At 36.5% G+C, this 18926-nt stretch overlaps 1 protein-coding gene across 3 annotated transcripts; it reads left to right on the forward strand.

Moving 5' to 3' along the window:
* The first annotated feature begins 1536 nt into the window (after positions 1-1536).
* On the forward strand, positions 1537-12061 carry LOC120068087 (pentatricopeptide repeat-containing protein At1g62914, mitochondrial-like). 3 transcript variants are annotated; one of them, XR_005479081.1, is made up of 5 exons: positions 1537-1792; positions 2310-2581; positions 4663-4740; positions 11116-11168; positions 11584-12061. XR_005479081.1 is itself a non-coding variant. In XM_039019785.1 (3 exons), the coding sequence occupies exons 1-3, from the start codon at positions 1668-1670 to the stop codon at positions 4686-4688; spliced, it is 423 nt and encodes a 140-aa protein (XP_038875713.1). In that variant the 5' UTR covers positions 1537-1667; the 3' UTR covers positions 4689-4822. The 3 variants fall into 3 exon arrangements, 1 of the variants encoding a protein (XP_038875713.1); XR_005479080.1 differs by lacking the exon at positions 11584-12061 and having other exon boundaries at positions 11116-11493; XM_039019785.1 differs by lacking the exons at positions 11116-11168; positions 11584-12061 and having other exon boundaries at positions 4663-4822.
* The last annotated feature ends 6865 nt before the right edge of the window (positions 12062-18926 follow it).

Here is an 18926-nt window from a genome sequence, read left to right on the forward strand (position 1 = left end):
ATATTTGGATGCAAATTATCTTAGTTTGGGTTGTAATAGTCTATGTTTGGGGTGGAGATTATTTTAGTTTGGGTAACAAATAGTAAACACCATAATAAATAGTAAATATTGTAAACAGGAATTTGAAATAGTAATACTCCTAATTGTAAGTTATAATAGTTGGAAACATTGATTATCATAATTCGAGCCCAAACGCCACCTAAATAATTCGAGCATAGTTTAAATTTAGTCAACGTTTTGGGATCCGTTTGGATTGACTTGAGAAAAAAGCTGTTTCAAAAAGAGGAACTTCTACTAAACTTTTGTGTGGTTAGCTGTGAAGGACAGATTGGATACGCGGGATTGATTGAGGAGTTGGGGTGTGTTGTCAGAGGGGGNGAGGTCTTAGTACTTGAGGGCTATCTTGCGAAATAGAAATAGATTCAAACATTTGGTTCGTTTGATGGTTGACGATGGTCAGTCTTGTTTTGTTTGGTGGGATCTTTGGCTGCCGGGGGGTGCGATTTTGGATTCATATGAGTCTATGGTGGTTTATGATGTAGGGAGTAGTTTGGAAGCGCGGTTGTTGGAATTCATGAATGGTGAGGGAGGTTGGAGTTGGCCTACAGTGTCTTGGGAGCTTCTTGAGATCTAGGGTCTTATTCAGGCAGTGGGGCTTAGGGTGAGGGGGGAAGATTATTGGGTGTGGGTGCCGGATGCGAGTGGTCGATTTTCTATCGCTAGTGCGTGGGAGTGTTTGCGTCCTCGTCGTCTTAGGGTGTCTTGGGCTGGTATTTTGTGGGCGGGGGGTGATATTCCGCGTCACTCCTTCTGTGCGTGGTTAGCTGTGAGGGACAGGTTGGGCTCGTGGGATTGGGTGGGAAGTTGGGATGTGTAGTTAAGTTGGTTGTGTCGAGTGGGGTCGGGTAAGGGGGTGCGTAGTAAGTTATTCCGTATTTTCTGGTGTGCTTCCATATACTACATCTGACAAGAACATAATCGGCGACTGCATGGAAGTAGACCGAGGTTGATGTCAGCTCTGGTTCACCTTATGGTCTCTACGGTTCGTGCTCGTGCTTCTTCCTGGCGGGTTGATCTTCTTGGTCTTATATAGTGTGTTTACGGATGTTTTTTCTTGTTGTACTTTCCGTTGTTCTTTGTTTTGCTGTTATCCCTTGTTTGTAGGATTTTTGTTTCTTTTCTCTAGCTTTCTCTCTAGTGGTCTGCGAGTTTATTTTTTGTGTTGGTTTTGTTCTGATCTTATCTTGTAGGCTTTGTTTTGGATTTTGTTACCCTATTTTTGCTTGTGCTTTGATGCCTTGATCCCGGGCTGTGGGATCCCCCTTATTGTTGCATAATAATATCACCTATTCTAAAAAAAACCTTTAAATTGATACACTTATAAAAATTCAATGGTATAAATTGATAATTACTGAAATAAACGAGTAAATAAATTAATAAATATATATAAAAAGGGTAAAATAGTCATCTCACATGTCAAAAGTTCATCTATAAAATTAAAACCGAACCAAATCTCTTTTGTCCTCAAAGATTGTCTCAAAGAGTGTGGCTTCAGCTACTTCCACTGTTGCAATTTCTTCAAAAGCTAAGATCTCCTCCTCCCTATTTACTCAAGCTCCAAAAAATTCATCATCAAATCCCCAAAATTTCGCTAGAAATCATCATTAATGGTCTTCGTTCATATCACGGCCACCCGAACCAGTTGCATCACTTGCAGTTTTGCTGGAAAAGTTCAATACAGGGATTTCGTTTTAAGGCTGGCTTCCGATGTTCCTATAGAATTGCAAAACAGGTAATATTACTGCCACCGAAGCATTACATTTCTTTGACTTAATGATGCGTGCAAATCCTACCCTGCCATATCTTCATTCAACTATTTACTTGGTGAACTTGCTAAGATTAAACGTCTCTCAAGTATTTTTTTTTTTTTTCTGTATAATAGAATGTGCCTAGCTGGACTTGTGCCAAATTTCTTCATGCTGAATATTTTGATTAATTGCCTTTGTAATGTGAATCGGGTTAGAGAAGGTTTTGCAGCCATGGCAGGGATTTTAAGGAGTGGTTATATTCCTGATAAAGTGACAAATACGACTTTTCTTGTGTAGGGCGCATATGATTAGTGAAGCAATATATATATTTATGAGAATGCAAAAGTTAGGTTGTAGGCTTAATGTGATTACTTATGGGACCTATTGAATAAGGAATATTGACATTGCACTTAAGTTGCATGATGAAATGCTCAATGAGACTAGTCGATATGGGATTAATTGTAAGCCTAATGTTATTTGCAAAAATATAATTATAAACAGGCTTTGTAAGGATGGATGGGAAGATGAGGCAATAGAACTTTTCAAGGAAATGAAAGCTCAGGGAATGATTCCCAATATCATTTCTTATACCTCCTTGATTCATGCATTTTGCTATTGTGGAAAGTGGGAGGAGGCTAAATGTTTGTTCAATGAAAGGGTGGATCAAGGTGTTCGATCAAATGCGATCACATTTAGTGTGTTGATTGATATGCTTGGCAAGGCAGATAAGGTTATTGAGGTTAAGAATTTGCTAGAGATGATGATTCAGAGAGGTAATGTTCCAATTTGTTAACTTATCAATCATTGATTGAGGGGTTTTGTTTGGTTGGTGACCTGAATATTATTAGGAAATTGTTCATTGTTTGGTTGGTGACCTGAATATTATTTGGTTGGTGACCTGAATATGTGACTTACCCCTGCCTCGGGGAAGGAGTATATTAACAATCACAGGTATTTGTATATACTGTTTACAAACTACAGGACACGAGACTTTAGGGCATCAACCCCAACAATAGGCCCATCTATAGTAAGGGTTAGAGTCAGATTCATTTTACTCTAAGTATTCTTCCTCCTCAGGATCCTCCAAATTTCACGTGGCTCCCTCATTGAGTCCTTCTTGTAACTGCCCTTGTGGAATACCTCCATTGTCCGTCATTGTTGCAAAACAAAAACAAGTGAAAGAAAAGTGGACCTCACAAATCACTCTCTCACGTGTTTCACTCAACAAGTGAAGTTTGCTTGTGTTTACACTCTTTAATGTAGGCGCTCTCTCACAAAAATGGATGCTCTTAAGGTGATGAGTCAATATTTTGCAATCAAGACCAGAAGAGCAAGCAAAAAACAAACCAAGCAAGAATGAGTGTAAAGTATCAAACTCAAGCAAAGAACTAATAGAATTCAACAAAAATGAAAACTAGAAATCAAGAACCTAATGTTCGAGATTCAACAAATTAGATTCAACAAATTAGACATGAAAGCAAGAAAAATAAGATATTTAAAATCAAGAATTCAAGATTCACTATTCAAAGAGTAATACAAGATGAATAAAGATGACAAACTACTAGACAAATCACTGATAAAAAAAAAAACAAAGAATTATGAATAAAACTAACGACATGAATTTTATCGAAACCCCCAATGCCTTTCAGAAGCTTTGAACTCATAAAAATTGAGCTACTTGTTTCATGTACCTGCTTGACGTACTTGCACGAAAAAAATTTGTATGTTTGTATCTAACTTTTGTAAAATTTGAGACCATTTTCCCCCTCACGTCTGGCACCTCTCAGACTTCAATTTTTTTCCTTTTTTTTTTTTCAATTCACAACAACTTCCGATTTTCAGCACCCTCTTTTTTTCATTTTCAATCCAAAATTCCAGCAATAAATTAAAACTAAGATTTTGACGCAAATTTTTCAAAAGAAAACAACACAGGAACCCTAATTATATATATATATATATATATATAAAAGACTTAAGAAAGAAAGCAATTAATGTTGGGAATGTCCTAAACTCGCAGTTCGTAAATGTTACAAACATATCTTATTTATAAATAAAAATTTTTGTTGAGATTTTTATTCAATAAATTATTATTGATATTGCATCCTCTTATGAAAATTCAATAAACGAATTCATGGCTATAACATGAATACTTTAACTTTATGTGGCTACATAAAAATGGATCAAGTTTTAGTATGTAGCCAAAATGGTCTATAAGTATACGGATGAGATTGGATACCTCATCCTCGTGACACTATTAGATGCAACCTATTTTGTATACTAATATAAATGAAGTGATCCAAAAATCATTCATGTAGAGACATGTGAGTGGAGGGAGTTTGCATAAGATCGGACCTCGAAATAGTTACTTTTCTTTATAACAATCGTTTACTATTAAAGCTGACTATCTCAAACTCAATGACTTAGGGTAATGCGATCTTAATCCTGAGCTAATTAAGAACTCCTATTTATTCAGGATTATCCTTTAATTTGTAGGAGTATATCAGCATGCAGCGGAAGCAACAAGGATCAACAAGCATTCTAACTCATTAATTTTGGTTGTAAATAAAGCATGCTTATATAATAATAAGAGGGTTTCAAGTCATACCTTTGTAGAACCTCTTGAAACTCGAATTCTTCTTGTGAACCACCTCAAGATATTCCCTACTATTCTCTTGGAGCTTTAGATTGAGTTGTGAGACTCAAAATAAGTTTAAATGAAGGGAATTTGGAGAAGAACACCACTGATGCAACTTGAAGAAACCTTTTTCAACCTTTCAAGTTTTCAACAAAACTTCGGCAAGTTTTAATAGTTTGCATGCCCAATTTTCACTTCCATGTTCTTTATTTATTGCAGGACATTCAGGCATAGCAGAAGGCTGAATGAGGTGCAGCTCATGCTTGAAGAGTAAATCAAGATTCAAGTAGATTTTGTGTGAGTATCTTGGTTAAGTGAATGGAGGAAACCAACTTTCCAATTTTGTGTTGTTTCCAAATTTCTAATTTCAATATTGATTTCCAAAATCAACTTAATTTCAAAAATGAAATTATTATTGGTTTTACAAATTAATTTCATAAATTAATTTTCTAATAAAATTAATAATAAATAATTAATTAAACAATTTAATTAATTCTAATTAATTAAACAATTTAATTAATTCTAATTAATTTAATATCAAATATTAAATTAATTTACACAAATTCCATCTTCATGAATCTCTATTCATGAATTTAATATTTCAATCATATTTAAATATTCAATTAATTCTCCAATTTCGTTTAATTCTAATTTGAACGTTTCAAATTAACTTATCACGCTACTCTAAAGCTAATTCATTTATGAGTTAATAGAGGGACCTCGTGGACCAACAGATCATGGGCTCCAAGGATCCGAGATTAATTGGCTAAACTCTTTACACCGAGTTAATCCCCATTCGTTAACTAATGGGTCACTCCACTAAAGCTCATAGTTTCACTCCCCTCACTGTAGATATATTATGTCTACATGATTTAACCATAATTAGCAAGTCAATCCTCCACAGGTTGTTTGTAATAACGGCTGGGTCAAATATCTATTTTATCCCCGAGATTACGTCTTGTTCCTTAAGTTCCTACTGATCTTCTAATGAACAATTGGTTTGTGATCCAATCACTAAACCAGAACCCTCTCAGTCCAGTGAGAGGGCGAGGCCCCTTGTTCAAGACCTGGATTCAGTACTTATGAGAATAACCTTTCTCCTATCCCTAAATCGGGTAGGCATGAATTCCGTCTTGCACCCTATGTCTCCAACTATCTACCCGATCTTACCCCTGAAATGGGAGGCTTATTGAGCTGGTGCTGTTGAGCCAACCCTCTGAAGGAAATTGGACATGAGGATTTCCATGAGCAACAGAAGGATCTTTCCAAATTTCAATCGTATATGAACATTACAATTACAATCACAAACAGAAACATATGATTATGTGTAAAACAGAAATTACAGCATGTTTGACGACACAATCAAGGGATAGGACTAACAAACCTTGAAGACTCATCTTCAAGTTCCTTGATCACGAACGCTCACACAATCCGCAATACTGCAACACTTGAACGCTCGTACAACACGATCGCTACACTACATGATCACAGCGAACTCGAATAAAGCGATCACCATGGTCACGAACACCCCAAACGGCCTCCACAGAACCTCGACTGTGTTGAGTTTAGTATGACACCACCATGAAGGTCACCTCGGTGTTCTTGGTGTGAGAATCCAGAGGATGGGCTCTGTGTGGACTTGATCAGAGGCAAAAACTGGAGGAGGAACAATCGTGTAAACGATTGAGCAAGTGGGAGAAGATAAAGCCTATCGTATAGGTTGATGCCCAATCGTTTAACAAAAGCTATGTGATTGTTTAGCTCATCGTCCAGCTGAGTTTCTATCATATAGGAACACTCCACGATCGTCTAGTCTCTCCAAGCTGTCATTTAGTAAATCTGATTTACTTGACAACTATTCCATGAGTAACTTTTGATAACGAGCAGAAATGCACGTTATCATAGTGCTAATCCTTAAACAATGTTGGATTGCGTTGATGAAATATGTTAAATTGCGTCCATTAAGCATAAATTCTATAATATTGCGGTCGCATGCGTCCAATGCATTAGAGCAGTTGATCTTTATATTTTATGCAGAATAATGCGTTAACGCAATGCAAAGAATACGATCATAAGAATACATTGGTCGAGCGCAACTTCACTGCAAGACTTTGCATTGATCGTGCTCGCAAACATTCACCCAAGAAGAATCACCGCAACATGGTGGGCGTATCCGGACGAAAGGATAATTAAGATCGATGGGACAGAAAGCTGACGGCAGTTGGATCCAAATTAAGTTGACAGCCGATAATGGTCATAAAATATATCTAGCTTTATCAATGACAATTATTCGGCACATCAATCAGGAATTAAAGCTTTCCCATCTGTACAACCAGGAGAGAGAAGCCGTCTTTCACCTTTGATGCCCTATAAATACTAAGTACATTCTTCAGAGAAAGGGTTAAGCAGTTGATTACTTCACATCACTTTACAAGTTCACACCTCTGTTCATAGTTTTCTTTTCCATTTTACGACAGAGCTAGAGAAGAGTGGTGATGCCAAAGATCATCCAAGGCGGCTCGAGAGAGAACCTTGGGGTGTAAGAGCAGAGAGTGGGTTGACTCTCACGAAAGCGAGAATATCTTTAGNGGGTTGACTCTCACGAAAGCGAGAATATCTTTAGAGCACGAGTAGAACAGTGTAACGCCTGGTGGCAAGAAATTGCTCCAGGCTCTTTACTATACTTGCATTGGTATTCTGTACTTCATCTTATATCTATTCAATGGAAGTTCTATTTCTACATCTGCTCACTCTCTTAATACGCATGAGAAGCTAAACTAATAAAATGGGTTGAGAGGAACTAAGCTAATATGATCTAGGAAGTTTATTGCTTGCGATTGTCTTGTTTTATGTTGTGCAAATTACCTCTTAAAGTTACTCGAGAGAGAATCTAAAGAAAGAACCTAATGTCTCGAGAGAGCTAAGTTAGAATCTGGTCTCGAAAGAGCAAGATTAGACTTACATAAACAAGAGATAGGGACTTAGAGATAAACTCTGTTTGTAAACTTACATCGCATGCATCCTAGGAATAGGGATGATATTATGTGGTCGCATATTTGTGAATGTCATGTTGTCATCGGTTAAATAGAGATAGAGGTTTATATGTAAACCCTGTAGACTTATTGCATATGTATCGCATGCGTTCTAGCCTTAGAAGCCGTGGCATTCACGCTGAGAGGTGGTTTACTATTGTATGCATGTTGCACGATCGCAAAGCATGAACGCATCCTAGGGAGTGTTAGCCGAAACCCTTCTCAACCCTTCTCAACCCGTTCACCGTATTTTCATCGTATTTTCCATTTACCAACTCTTTTCAAACTCGGTCGCATTTATTATTATTTTCATCAACGCAACATACACCCAACACTTGTTTATTTCACTGGTTACCGCAAGTTTTCATAAAAATCTCCAACGCAACTATTTTCACAAATCCCTATGTTCGACCCTGGACTTACCAGGAAACTCAGAGGAATTTACACTTGGATTCCGCTGGGGAAACTTGAGTGCACAACACTATCCATCAACACATATCATCTATATTTTTCGCACCTCATAAATCTAAGCATCAACTTTCCGAGATTGGAATTCTCAAAATAACAACTTACCAAAATTAGGAAAACATTTTTCCTTTTATCTCATGGTTACCATGAAACCACCAATAACCTCCCACTCAATTGGTTATTAGAGAAAAAGAGATAATTATCTAATAACAATTATTATTATAAATATAAATGATAACCAACTTATCATACTATATTTGTAACCTATAGTTTTAATATTTCATCTCATGAAACATACAAACCATAACTCTTTTTCTATTCCATGGTCTTTAATGTAAATCTCATTTACATTAATCCTCCATTAGATGTATTTCATACATCATACTGATCATATCATATATAATCGAATTACCTCTTGTCAATTTGAACATTTCAAATCAACACCAAGAACTAGTCTTCAACTTGAATCTATTGAGCTACCAAATGGACCTTATGGACCTATAGCTCGAAGCTCCAACAATACGCGAATAATTGACTAAACTCTTGAATCACAGGATCCACCATCCGTCAACTACCAGGCACTCCACTAAAGTTCGACAACTGAACTCTCCTTACCACAAATATATTATATGTCCATCTTAACCAATCAATAATGCGACAACCCTTCATAGATCGTTCGTAAGTACAGCTCGACCTATAACTGTTATGCCCCTGTAGTTACATCTAACTCCTTAAGTACCACTGATCCCTCTAATGAACATAAGTCATAGTCCTACTATGGCCGAGTCCTCTCTTCTAAAGAGAAATTGTGGCCACTATGTTCAAGCCTTAAAATCAGCCCTTAAGGGAGCAATCTATCTACTTACCCCTGGCTCAGGGAAGGAGTGAATTCCATCTTGTGTAATTGAGTTTCCAACTCCCAAATTAGACAAGTCCCCAAAAAGTAGGCATGTTGAGTTGGCAATCGGGCCACTTCCACCCATACTAATCAAATTACTACCTTCAAAGGTAGGAGTTCCTAAAACACTCAAGATTGAGGTCCTATCACCTATGGTCGTTTTGGTGAGATGTAAGTCTCCAGTTTCAACGGCGTTATATACTGAGTTTAGTCATCTCGTGGTCCGGTCTTATACAAACTCTTTATATAGGAAAATCCCGCTCGCATATCTCCACTTGAATGGTCAGGATCTACCATCTGTAGTAGTTTACAACACTTGCAAACCCCTACAAAGCAGGTCGTATCCGTAGTGTCACAAGGATTAGGTATCCCAGACATATTTAGGTTATCACTTAAGGCATAATCCACTTGTATATCTCATATACATGCTCAAGTTTACATAAGATAACCATTGAGCTTTTTTATTGGATATGAGTATATGCCAGAATTAAATAATAGTTATTTTATTCATAAACAATGTGTATAATTATAAACAATGAGACTCCGGGAGAATTACGACATCAATCCCAACACCCTCACCTATGCAAATCTAAGGATAATCCTAAATAAACAGGAGTTCATAGTTAACTCGGGATGAAGATCGAGTTACCTAGGTCATCTAAGTGAAATAGTCAGTCTTATGCAATAAACAACGTTATAAAGTAAGAATGACTTATTTCTTGGTCCGATCTTATGCAAGCTCATTGCATAGGACGCCCCCATTCCTCATGTCAATACATGAACGAATCTTGATCACTTCGTTTGTAGTATCTTTACAACTCTTTGTAACAACTACAGAGTAGGCCACATCCAATAGTGTTACCAGAATAAGGTACCCAACCTTAATCATGTACTATAGACCGTTTTGGCTATTTACTCAAATTTGATCCATCTCTATGTCTCTACATAAAGTTCGAGTATTCATATAATAGCCATGGATCTTAGTTTATTGGATTTATACTTTTACGTATGCAATTTATAGAATCAATAATAAGTTTATTGACTATATAATATGTTTATCTTTTACAAACTGTGAGTTTTAGGACATAAAACCCAACATGATCTGCATAGGTGAGAATAGTCCAACAACATTGCTCAATAAGCCTCCCATTTTGAGGATAAAACCTGATAGATAGTTGGGGACATAGCTTTGCAATATGGAATTCACTCTTACCTGATTTAGGGTTAGCAGATAGGTTGTTCTCTTAAAACATTGATGCCTTGTCTTAAACAATGGGGCCCCGCCCTCTCATGGAAGAGAGGGTTAAGATTTATAAGTTGGACTATAAATCAATCGTTCAATGGAGGATCAGTGGGAGCTTAAGGAGCAAGATGTATTTACAGGGGTAAAATGGTAATCTTTGACCCAACTGTAAATACGAACAACCTGTGAAGGATTGACTTACCAATTATGGTTAAAATGGACCGAAAAATATCTACAGTGAGGAGAGTACAACTATCAAGTTATAGGTTGGTAGTCAACGAATAGTGATTAATTTGGTTTAAAGAGTTTAACTAATTAATTAAAAATCATTGGAGCTCAAGATCTGTAGGTCCATTAGGTCCCTCTACTAGCTCGTAATTTGGATTAGTAAATTGAGTAATCTTGACTAGATTTGAAATTAGGGTTTAGAATTTGAAATGTTCAAATTCAATTAGTATTTCTATTAATTGTATTTGATACAACATGTTTAATTTTATCGAAATTTAACAAAATTGGAGAATCAATTAATGTTTAAATTATGATTTAAATATTAATTATATAAAATCAAATTCATTGTAGTGAAATTGGTATTTTATTAATTTAATATTAGATATTAAATTAACAAAATTAATTAAAATGTTGAATTAATTTGTTGTATTTAAAATTAATTAATTGAATTAATGTTTATAAAATTAATAAAATAAATAAAATTTTTATTTAGAAATTAGTTTTAGAAATCAATTTTTTAAAAAACAAATTTTGAAAACTCAAAGTGGTGATTTTCAAAAGTTCGAAATCTCCACTATGGTGCAAAGCACCTTATTCATCCAATTCAACTTTCTCCATGAAGAAGGAGCTGACCTTCATGCAAGCTTTGAATTTGTATGATGAAACCTTTATAAATTAAAGTGTTGGGTTGAATGATGTTTTAAGCTTTCAAGAACTTTCATATATTCATCAATTTAGTGTTTCCACCACACATTTCTTGCAAGAGAATAGTAGAAAAGATATTCATGGTGGTCTACTTGTAGATTGAAGCACATTTACGTGGATCTCAACTGGTGTTGAAGAGGTTTCATCAAAGGTATTGTGTTCAGCAAACCCTTTACTGTAATAGTTACTTTGAAGCATGTTTTAAACTCAAATTAAGTATAATTAGAGTGCTTATTGATTCTGATTATCTACGCTACATGTTAATATACTCTATCAATTGGTATCAGAGCATGATTTAAACACTCAATAATCGTTAATTTGAGTTTGGTGGGTGTTTTTCATAAATTGTATGAAAATGGGGAACTGATATGTTTTTCTAGTGTTTTGGCATTTGAATCTTTTCAATTATGTTGTAACTCTTATAATTGGCTCTTGTTTGATGGGCCTTAATGTGTGTTTAAGTGTCTGTAATTCATTTGGAGTCATTAGATTTGCAATTAGGATGTAATTGAAGAAAAAGTGAAGAAGGTCGAGCAACAGGAACTGAAAATTCAAATTTTTGCCAGATACTCAATGCTTGATGGAATACTCAATAGTGTTTCATGAAATACTTAATGCACGATGCCATACTCGATGGTACTCGATGCGTTTACTCGATGATATTTCATGAAATACTTGATGCACGATGCCATACTCGATGGTACTCGATACGTTCACTCGATGATATTTCATGAAATACTCGCTGCTTGATGCATGGTGCTTTACTCGATGGTCGATGGCCTCTACTCGAAGGTATTTTGTGAAATATTTAAGGTTTGATGATGCTTGATGTCATACTCGAGGCACACTAGCATACTTGATGCTGGGTGCGTGCTGATACTCGATGGGTTTTGCCTGGTTCAAAGCGGTTTGAGTGGTCCAGAAGGTTTTTTAAGCTAGTTTTGCTAATTTATATAATAGCTAGACCTTTCTTTGCTTGGGAATGCCAAAACCAAAAACCATATCAGTTTTGTGTTTACTTATTTATGGGTTTGATTGATAACCAGTTTTATGACTGAAATAACAAAAATTGATAACCAGTTTTATGAGCTTGCATGAGTGGTGTGAGGTTTTAAAGTTACTTTTAACCTAGACATCGTAGGTTTAAATCCAAATGTAAATGTTATACTTGGATAATAAACACATAGACTTAGGTAATTTAAAATTAGTCGTGATAGACCTAAGTTAAAGAATACCCAAACATTTAGAATACTTCAGTGGGAGATTAACTATATATACGATATATTGTTTTTAGCTCTTACGTCCTCAAGAGTACACACCGTGAGATCCATGCTCGGATTCGTGTCAATTTTACCTCGATTACTCCATTCAGAAAGTGTTTGCATGGGTCAATAACAAGATGAATGAGGGAAGTAGTTCATAGTAAGTGGGTGAAGGAAATGTATCAACATCTTCGACGGTCTACTCAACTAGTTTGAACCGTGAGATTTCCATGTTGCGCCTGCTGTCGTTTTTAGGCGGCACTAGCTAATCATTAACAGCAGCGATCCCTTTGGAGGGTTGTAACATAAGATTTGGAACAACTCAAGCTTTAGAAATGAATAGGGTCTTATAGTTCTGTCTTGCACATTGTCTTCCAATTCAGGGACATGTTCCTATCGTACTATAAGGTTTAAAAATGGCGGGTCACACTTACAGAATTACTAAGTGTTAGTAAGTTCTTGACTGAAAACTGGTAGCTAATGACTGTCAAAATATGAGTTATTCTGGAGATAGTATTTAGTCAAGAATGTCTTGCTTTAGTGAAGGAATATTTGACTGCCTCAGGTAGCACTTATTCTAACTCAAACGTTGCAAATAAACAACAATCTATGGGTACTTTATTAGTTTTTGCTAAAATTTGATTTAGATGCACTTTATTAATAGAATTTGTGTAATTTTTCAGAATGTCCAACTCAGTGAAACAACTTCTAGCTTCTGACAAATTTAATGGAAAGGGTTATTTCAACTGAAAGTCATATTTAAACACAATATTAGTTGTTGATGATTTGAGGTTTATGTTAACAGAGGAATTTCCTTCTATTCCTAGTACGACGGCAAATCGAAGCATTTGGAATGCTTATGATATGTAGGTCAGGGCGAATGAAAAGGCAAGGGCCTATATCTTAGCGAGCATATCCGATGTGCTCAATAAGAAACATGAGCCCACGCCCACAGCCCGTGAAATTATGGCGTCATTACAGGATATGTTCGGACAACTGTCATCTTTTGTTCGACACGAGGGTATAAATTATGTTTATAACTCGCGAATAAAATATGGAACCATTGTCAGAGAATATATTCTAGACATGATGGTCCATTTTAATGTCGAAAAAGCTCATGGGACTATCATAGACGAAACTAGTCAAGTTAGTATGATATTAAAGTCTCTTCCGAAGAGCTACCTAACCTCTCGTGCCAATGCCGTAATGAATAAATAAATTACAGTTTGACTAATTTATTAAACGAACTATAGACTTATAAGTCAATGATGAAATTGAAAGAGAGTGAAGCAAATATTGTTCACGACAAAAGAAATTTCTGAAGGGTTCATCGTAAAAAATGAAACCCACTGACCAAAAGAAGTCTATCCCTTCATCATCTAAAGACAAAACTGCACAGATGAAGAAAAAGGGAAAAGGGAACAAAAAACACACTACAAAGAAAAACAATGCTCCCAAAGGAAAATGTTTCCATTATGGAGAAGATGGGCACCGGAAATGGAACTGGCCGAAGTATATGGCTGAGAAGAAAGTGGAAAACGAAAATCAAGGTAAATCAGATTTACTTGTAATTGAAACATGTTTAATGGAAAATTCTCACTTGACCTAGATATTAGATTCAAGAGCCTCTAACCATGTTTGCACTTTTCTACAGGAAACTAGTTCTTTGAAATAACTCTCGGAGTACAAAATGACTTTTAAGATGGGAACAAAGGAAGCCATTTCAACAGAAGCAGTGGGAGATGTCAAGTTGTTTTTTAGAGATTCTTTTGTCTTGTTAAGAAATGTATACTTGAAGGAACTCTAAATCTAGAGAACCAGTGAGCGAAAGCAAATCGTTCCAAACTCCATTGTGGAAGAATAAACATTTACAATCATACAAAAATAGTTATGCATTAAACGACAAATTACTGCATGCTACAAAATAAAATACAAAAGATCAAGTAGAATACCTTTGAAGAACCATTTCTTCACATATTTCCTCGATCGATCAGTAACGCGTCCAAGAGCACAAATGCAATGAGCAACTCAGCAAACAACACGAACTGGAAAAACCTCGATCACCACCAAGTATAACTTGATCCTTGATCCTCGAACAGAATTGGACACCACCACTTGATTACCTTAGTATTTTAGGTGTGAGAATCTAGGAGGTGTGGGCTCTGTATTAATTTTGGATAGAGGGATGGAGGGAAAAGACGATCGATTATGCGACAGAAGGAATAAGAAGTCTATTGTATAGACTTGGTACTCGATCGTGTAGTAAGCGAGTAACTATCGTATAGAAAACTCGGCGCGATCGTTTAGTCTCTAAGGCTATTGTTTAGTAAAATTCGTTTTTACTGGATAGTGTTACTATGAAAATGTCTCGAATGAATGAATTTGGAAAATTATTTTTCTTTTATCTCACAGTTACCATAAACTGTCTAAAACCACCTACTAAGGTGGTTATTGGAGAAAATGAATCATTATTTATCTCATAATTAATATATTATAAATAAATACAATTATTAACTTATCATATTATATTTATAACCCATAGTTTTAATATTGCATCATATACAATATATAAACCATAGTTCTTTTTCTCTTTTATGCCATTTAATATAAATCATATTTAGATTGATTCCTCCAATCAAATAATGTATTAAATAGATCAAATCAATTATATCATATATAATTGAACTAATTTAATTATATCATATATAATCAAATTCCCTCTTGTTAATTTGAATATTTCAAACTAACCCAAAAACTTATTCTCAACATGAATCCATTGAGCTACCAATGGGACCTTATAGACCTATAGCTTGAAGCTCCAACGGTACGTGAATAACTGATTAAACTCCTTAATCACGATATCCACCATCTATTATTTGTCGGCCACTCCACTAAATACCAACAACTGCACTCTTCGCACTACAGATATATTTTTGTGTCCATTGGATATAATCAATCAACAGTACTATGACCCTTCACAAATCGCTCGTAAGTATAGCTGGGCCAATTTGTCGTTTTACCGCTGTAGTTACATCTAACTCCTTAAGTACCACTGATTCCTCTAATAAATAATATATCATAGTCTCACCATGACTAAATCTTCTCGGGTCAAGAGAAGGTGTGGTGCCACATTGTTCAAGCCCCGGAAAAGGAGTAATTTATCTACTTACCCCTGCTTCGGGGAAAGAGTGAATTCCATCTTGTGTAGCTGAGTTCCCAGCTCCCCAATCAGACGAATCTTTTAAGTGGTATGTTTAAGTCGGCTATCTGGCCACTCACACCCATGCAAATCAAAGGACCGCCCTCATAGGCAGGAGTTCATAACTCACTCAGGATTAAGGTCATGTTACCTATGGTCATCCTAGTGAAATGAAAGTCTCTGTCATGAACGACGTATAACGAGACAAAACATTTCGTGGTCCGGTCTTATACAAACTCTTTTTTAGAGAGCATCCCCGCTCACATGTCTAATACACGAATAATCAGGATCATACCATTTGTAGCACTTTACAACATTTGTAATACCTACAAAGCGGGCCACACTCATAGTGTCACTAGGATAAGGTTTCCCTCCTTTATCCATATACTACAGACCATTTAGGTTATCACTTAAAGCACGATCCACTTGTATGTCTCCACATACATGCTTAATTTACAATGATAACCAGGGATCTTAGTTTATTGGTTTGTGGTTAATGCAACTAAAATATCTCGTATTTCATAGACTGAAGTGAATAAAATATCTCATATTATACATCACAAAGCGTTTGTTCATACAAGTATTTACAAACTACAAGACCCTACGAGATTTAGGGCATGAACCCCAACAATCTCCCACTTGTCCTAAAGCTAGTGGGATGTACAAGATAATCTCATTACAAGTACACAAAACAATAAACTAGGGCACAAATGCCCAGTACAACATCTCCCACTTGTTCTAGTTCAACCGCAGTCAGTCCCATAGACCCATACTCTACAGGTGACCCTCAAACATTATAGCCATGAGAGTCTTCATAAACGTATTAGCAACATTGTGCTCTGAAGCTATCTTCGTGACAATCACGTCCCCTCGATGCACAATCTCTCGGATGAGATGATATTTCCGCTTTATGTGCTTGTCGCCTGATGACTTCGAGGCTCACATGAATTCACCACAACACCACTATTATCACAATAAAGGGTGATGGGCCTAGACATGTCTGGAACAACTTCCAGATCAGTCAGGAACTTTCTAAGAAAAATAGCCTCCTTAGCAGCTTCACAAGCCGCTACATACTCGGTCTCCATGGTGGAGTCAGCGATGCACCCTTGCTTGGTGCTTCGGCAGACTATTGCCCCTTCATTAAGAGTAAACACTGATCCTAAAGTGGATTTCCGAGAATCCTTATCAGTCTGAAAATCAGAGTTCGCGTATTCTATAAGGATTAAATCCTTAGCACCATACACAAGCATGTAGTCCCTCGTTCAACGAAGATACTTGAGGATGTTCTTGGTGGTTGTCCAGTGACCCTGTCCTGGATTAGACTGATATCTACTGATTATCCCCACAGCATATTAGATGCCAGCTCTAGTACATAACACCGCTTACATCAAACTGCCCACGACAGATGCATAGGGGACCCGTCTCATTTCCTCAACCTCTTAAGGTGTCTTAGGACACTGTTCCTTAGACAATGTAACTCCGTGCGTCTCCCAAATATTTCATTTAGAATTGGTTCACTAGCCAGTTCTTAACTGAAGTCAGTAATACGTCATTCCCAATGAGTAGGATATCGTCTACATACAACACTAGGAAAACTACTGAACTGTTGATGATTTTCTTGTAGACACAAGGCTCATCAACGTTTTGGTCAAAGCCATAAGATTTGATCGCAGTATCAAACCTTATGTTCCAAGATCGAGATGCCTGTTTCAGTTCATAAATGGACCGATTCAGCTTGCAAACCTTTTTCTTGACCTTGGGCTATGAATCCCTCTGGTTTCACCATATAAATGGTCTCCTCAAGATTTCCATTCAGAAAAGCGGTCTTGAAATCTATTTGCCATATCTCATAGTCATAATATGAGGCAATGGATAGGAGGATACGGATAGACTTCAGCATGGCAACAGACAAGAAAGTCTCCTCATAGTCAACTCCCTCTACCTAGGTATAACTCTTTTCCACAAGTCTAGACTTGAAGGGTTGCACCTTCCCATCAGCACCTCGTTTTCTCTCGTAGATCTATTTACAACCTATAGTTTTAATCCCATCAGGTTGATCTATAAGATCCCAAACTGAGTTGAAATACATAGACTCCATCTCGAGATCCATGGCTTTGACCCTTTCATCTCGGTCAACATCCTCCATTGTTTTCTTGTAAGACAACGAATCCTCAACCTCGCCATTAGCTACCATAGCTAGGATTTCAGGTAAACCCATATAGCGAACTACGTCGGGGTTCCCTCAATAATTGAGGTGGATTTGACCCACTAGATGAACTTCCATCAACAACTTTTGTTGTGGTAGAAGGCTCTTCAACAATTCTTGTTGAAGTTTCAGTAGTTTCTTTGGAAGCCTCATTCAACACGATTTTAATTCTTAGACTGTGCTCTCTTATATGACCCTCCTAAAAAAAAGTAGCATTTGTCGACACAAACACCTTGTTTTCCTTAGGATCATAAAAGTAACTCCCTCATGTCCCTTTCAGGTAGCCTAAAAATAGGCACAACCTCGAACGTGGTTCCAGTTTCCTAGGATTAGCCTCAAGCACATGTGCTGGACAACCCTAAATACGGAAGTGACATAAACTAGCTTTATGTCCGTTCCATAGCTCCAAAGGTGTTTTGGCAACACTCTTAGAGGGAACACAGTTAAGGATGTAAGCTGCAGTCTCTACTGCAAAACTCCAAATCGAGTCCAGTAAGGAAGCATAACTCATCATCGCTGAAACATGTCCAACAGGATTTGATTTCTCCTCTCCGATACACCATTTTGCTAAGATGTACCAGGTGCTAAGAGTTGGGAAACGATTCCATGTTCTATCAAATAGTTCTAGAACTCAAAATCCAAAAACTCTCCACCTTGATCAGATCGAAGTGTTTTAATCCTTTTACTTGATGCATTTTCAACTTCAATCTTGAACTCTTTGAACTTTTCAAAGGATTCAGACTTATGTTGCATCAAATAAACGTACCCATACCTTGAATAATCATCAGTAAAAGTGATGAAGTACTTATAGCCTCCCCTGGCTCGCACATTCATCAGATCATAAAGGTCTGAATATACTAACTCTAAAGGTTTTTTGGCCCTATAACCTTTTCCAGTAAAAGGTCTTTTAGTCATTTTTTATTCAAGGCATGACTCGGACACAGGTAAAGAATTTTCTTCTAGCTCGCTTAGAAGCCCATTCTTCACCAACCTCTCAATCCTATTGAGATTAATATGCCCCAAACAAAGGTGCCAAAGTTGGGCATTTTCCTTGGGAGAAACTTTAAGTCATTTGTTTTGAGTTACAACAGTTTTAAAAATATCTATGTTATGGAGGGAATTTATTGCTAATGGCCTTAACACATACAAATTGTTTTCCAGTTTTGCTGAACATATATCAACACCATTTTTCAAAATAAACACTTTATTTACTGAAAAGTTCAAGGTGTATTTACATTA

Source organism: Benincasa hispida, chromosome 12 (genome assembly GCF_009727055.1).
Source record: "Benincasa hispida cultivar B227 chromosome 12, ASM972705v1, whole genome shotgun sequence".
Lineage (NCBI taxonomy): Eukaryota > Viridiplantae > Streptophyta > Magnoliopsida > Cucurbitales > Cucurbitaceae > Benincasa > Benincasa hispida.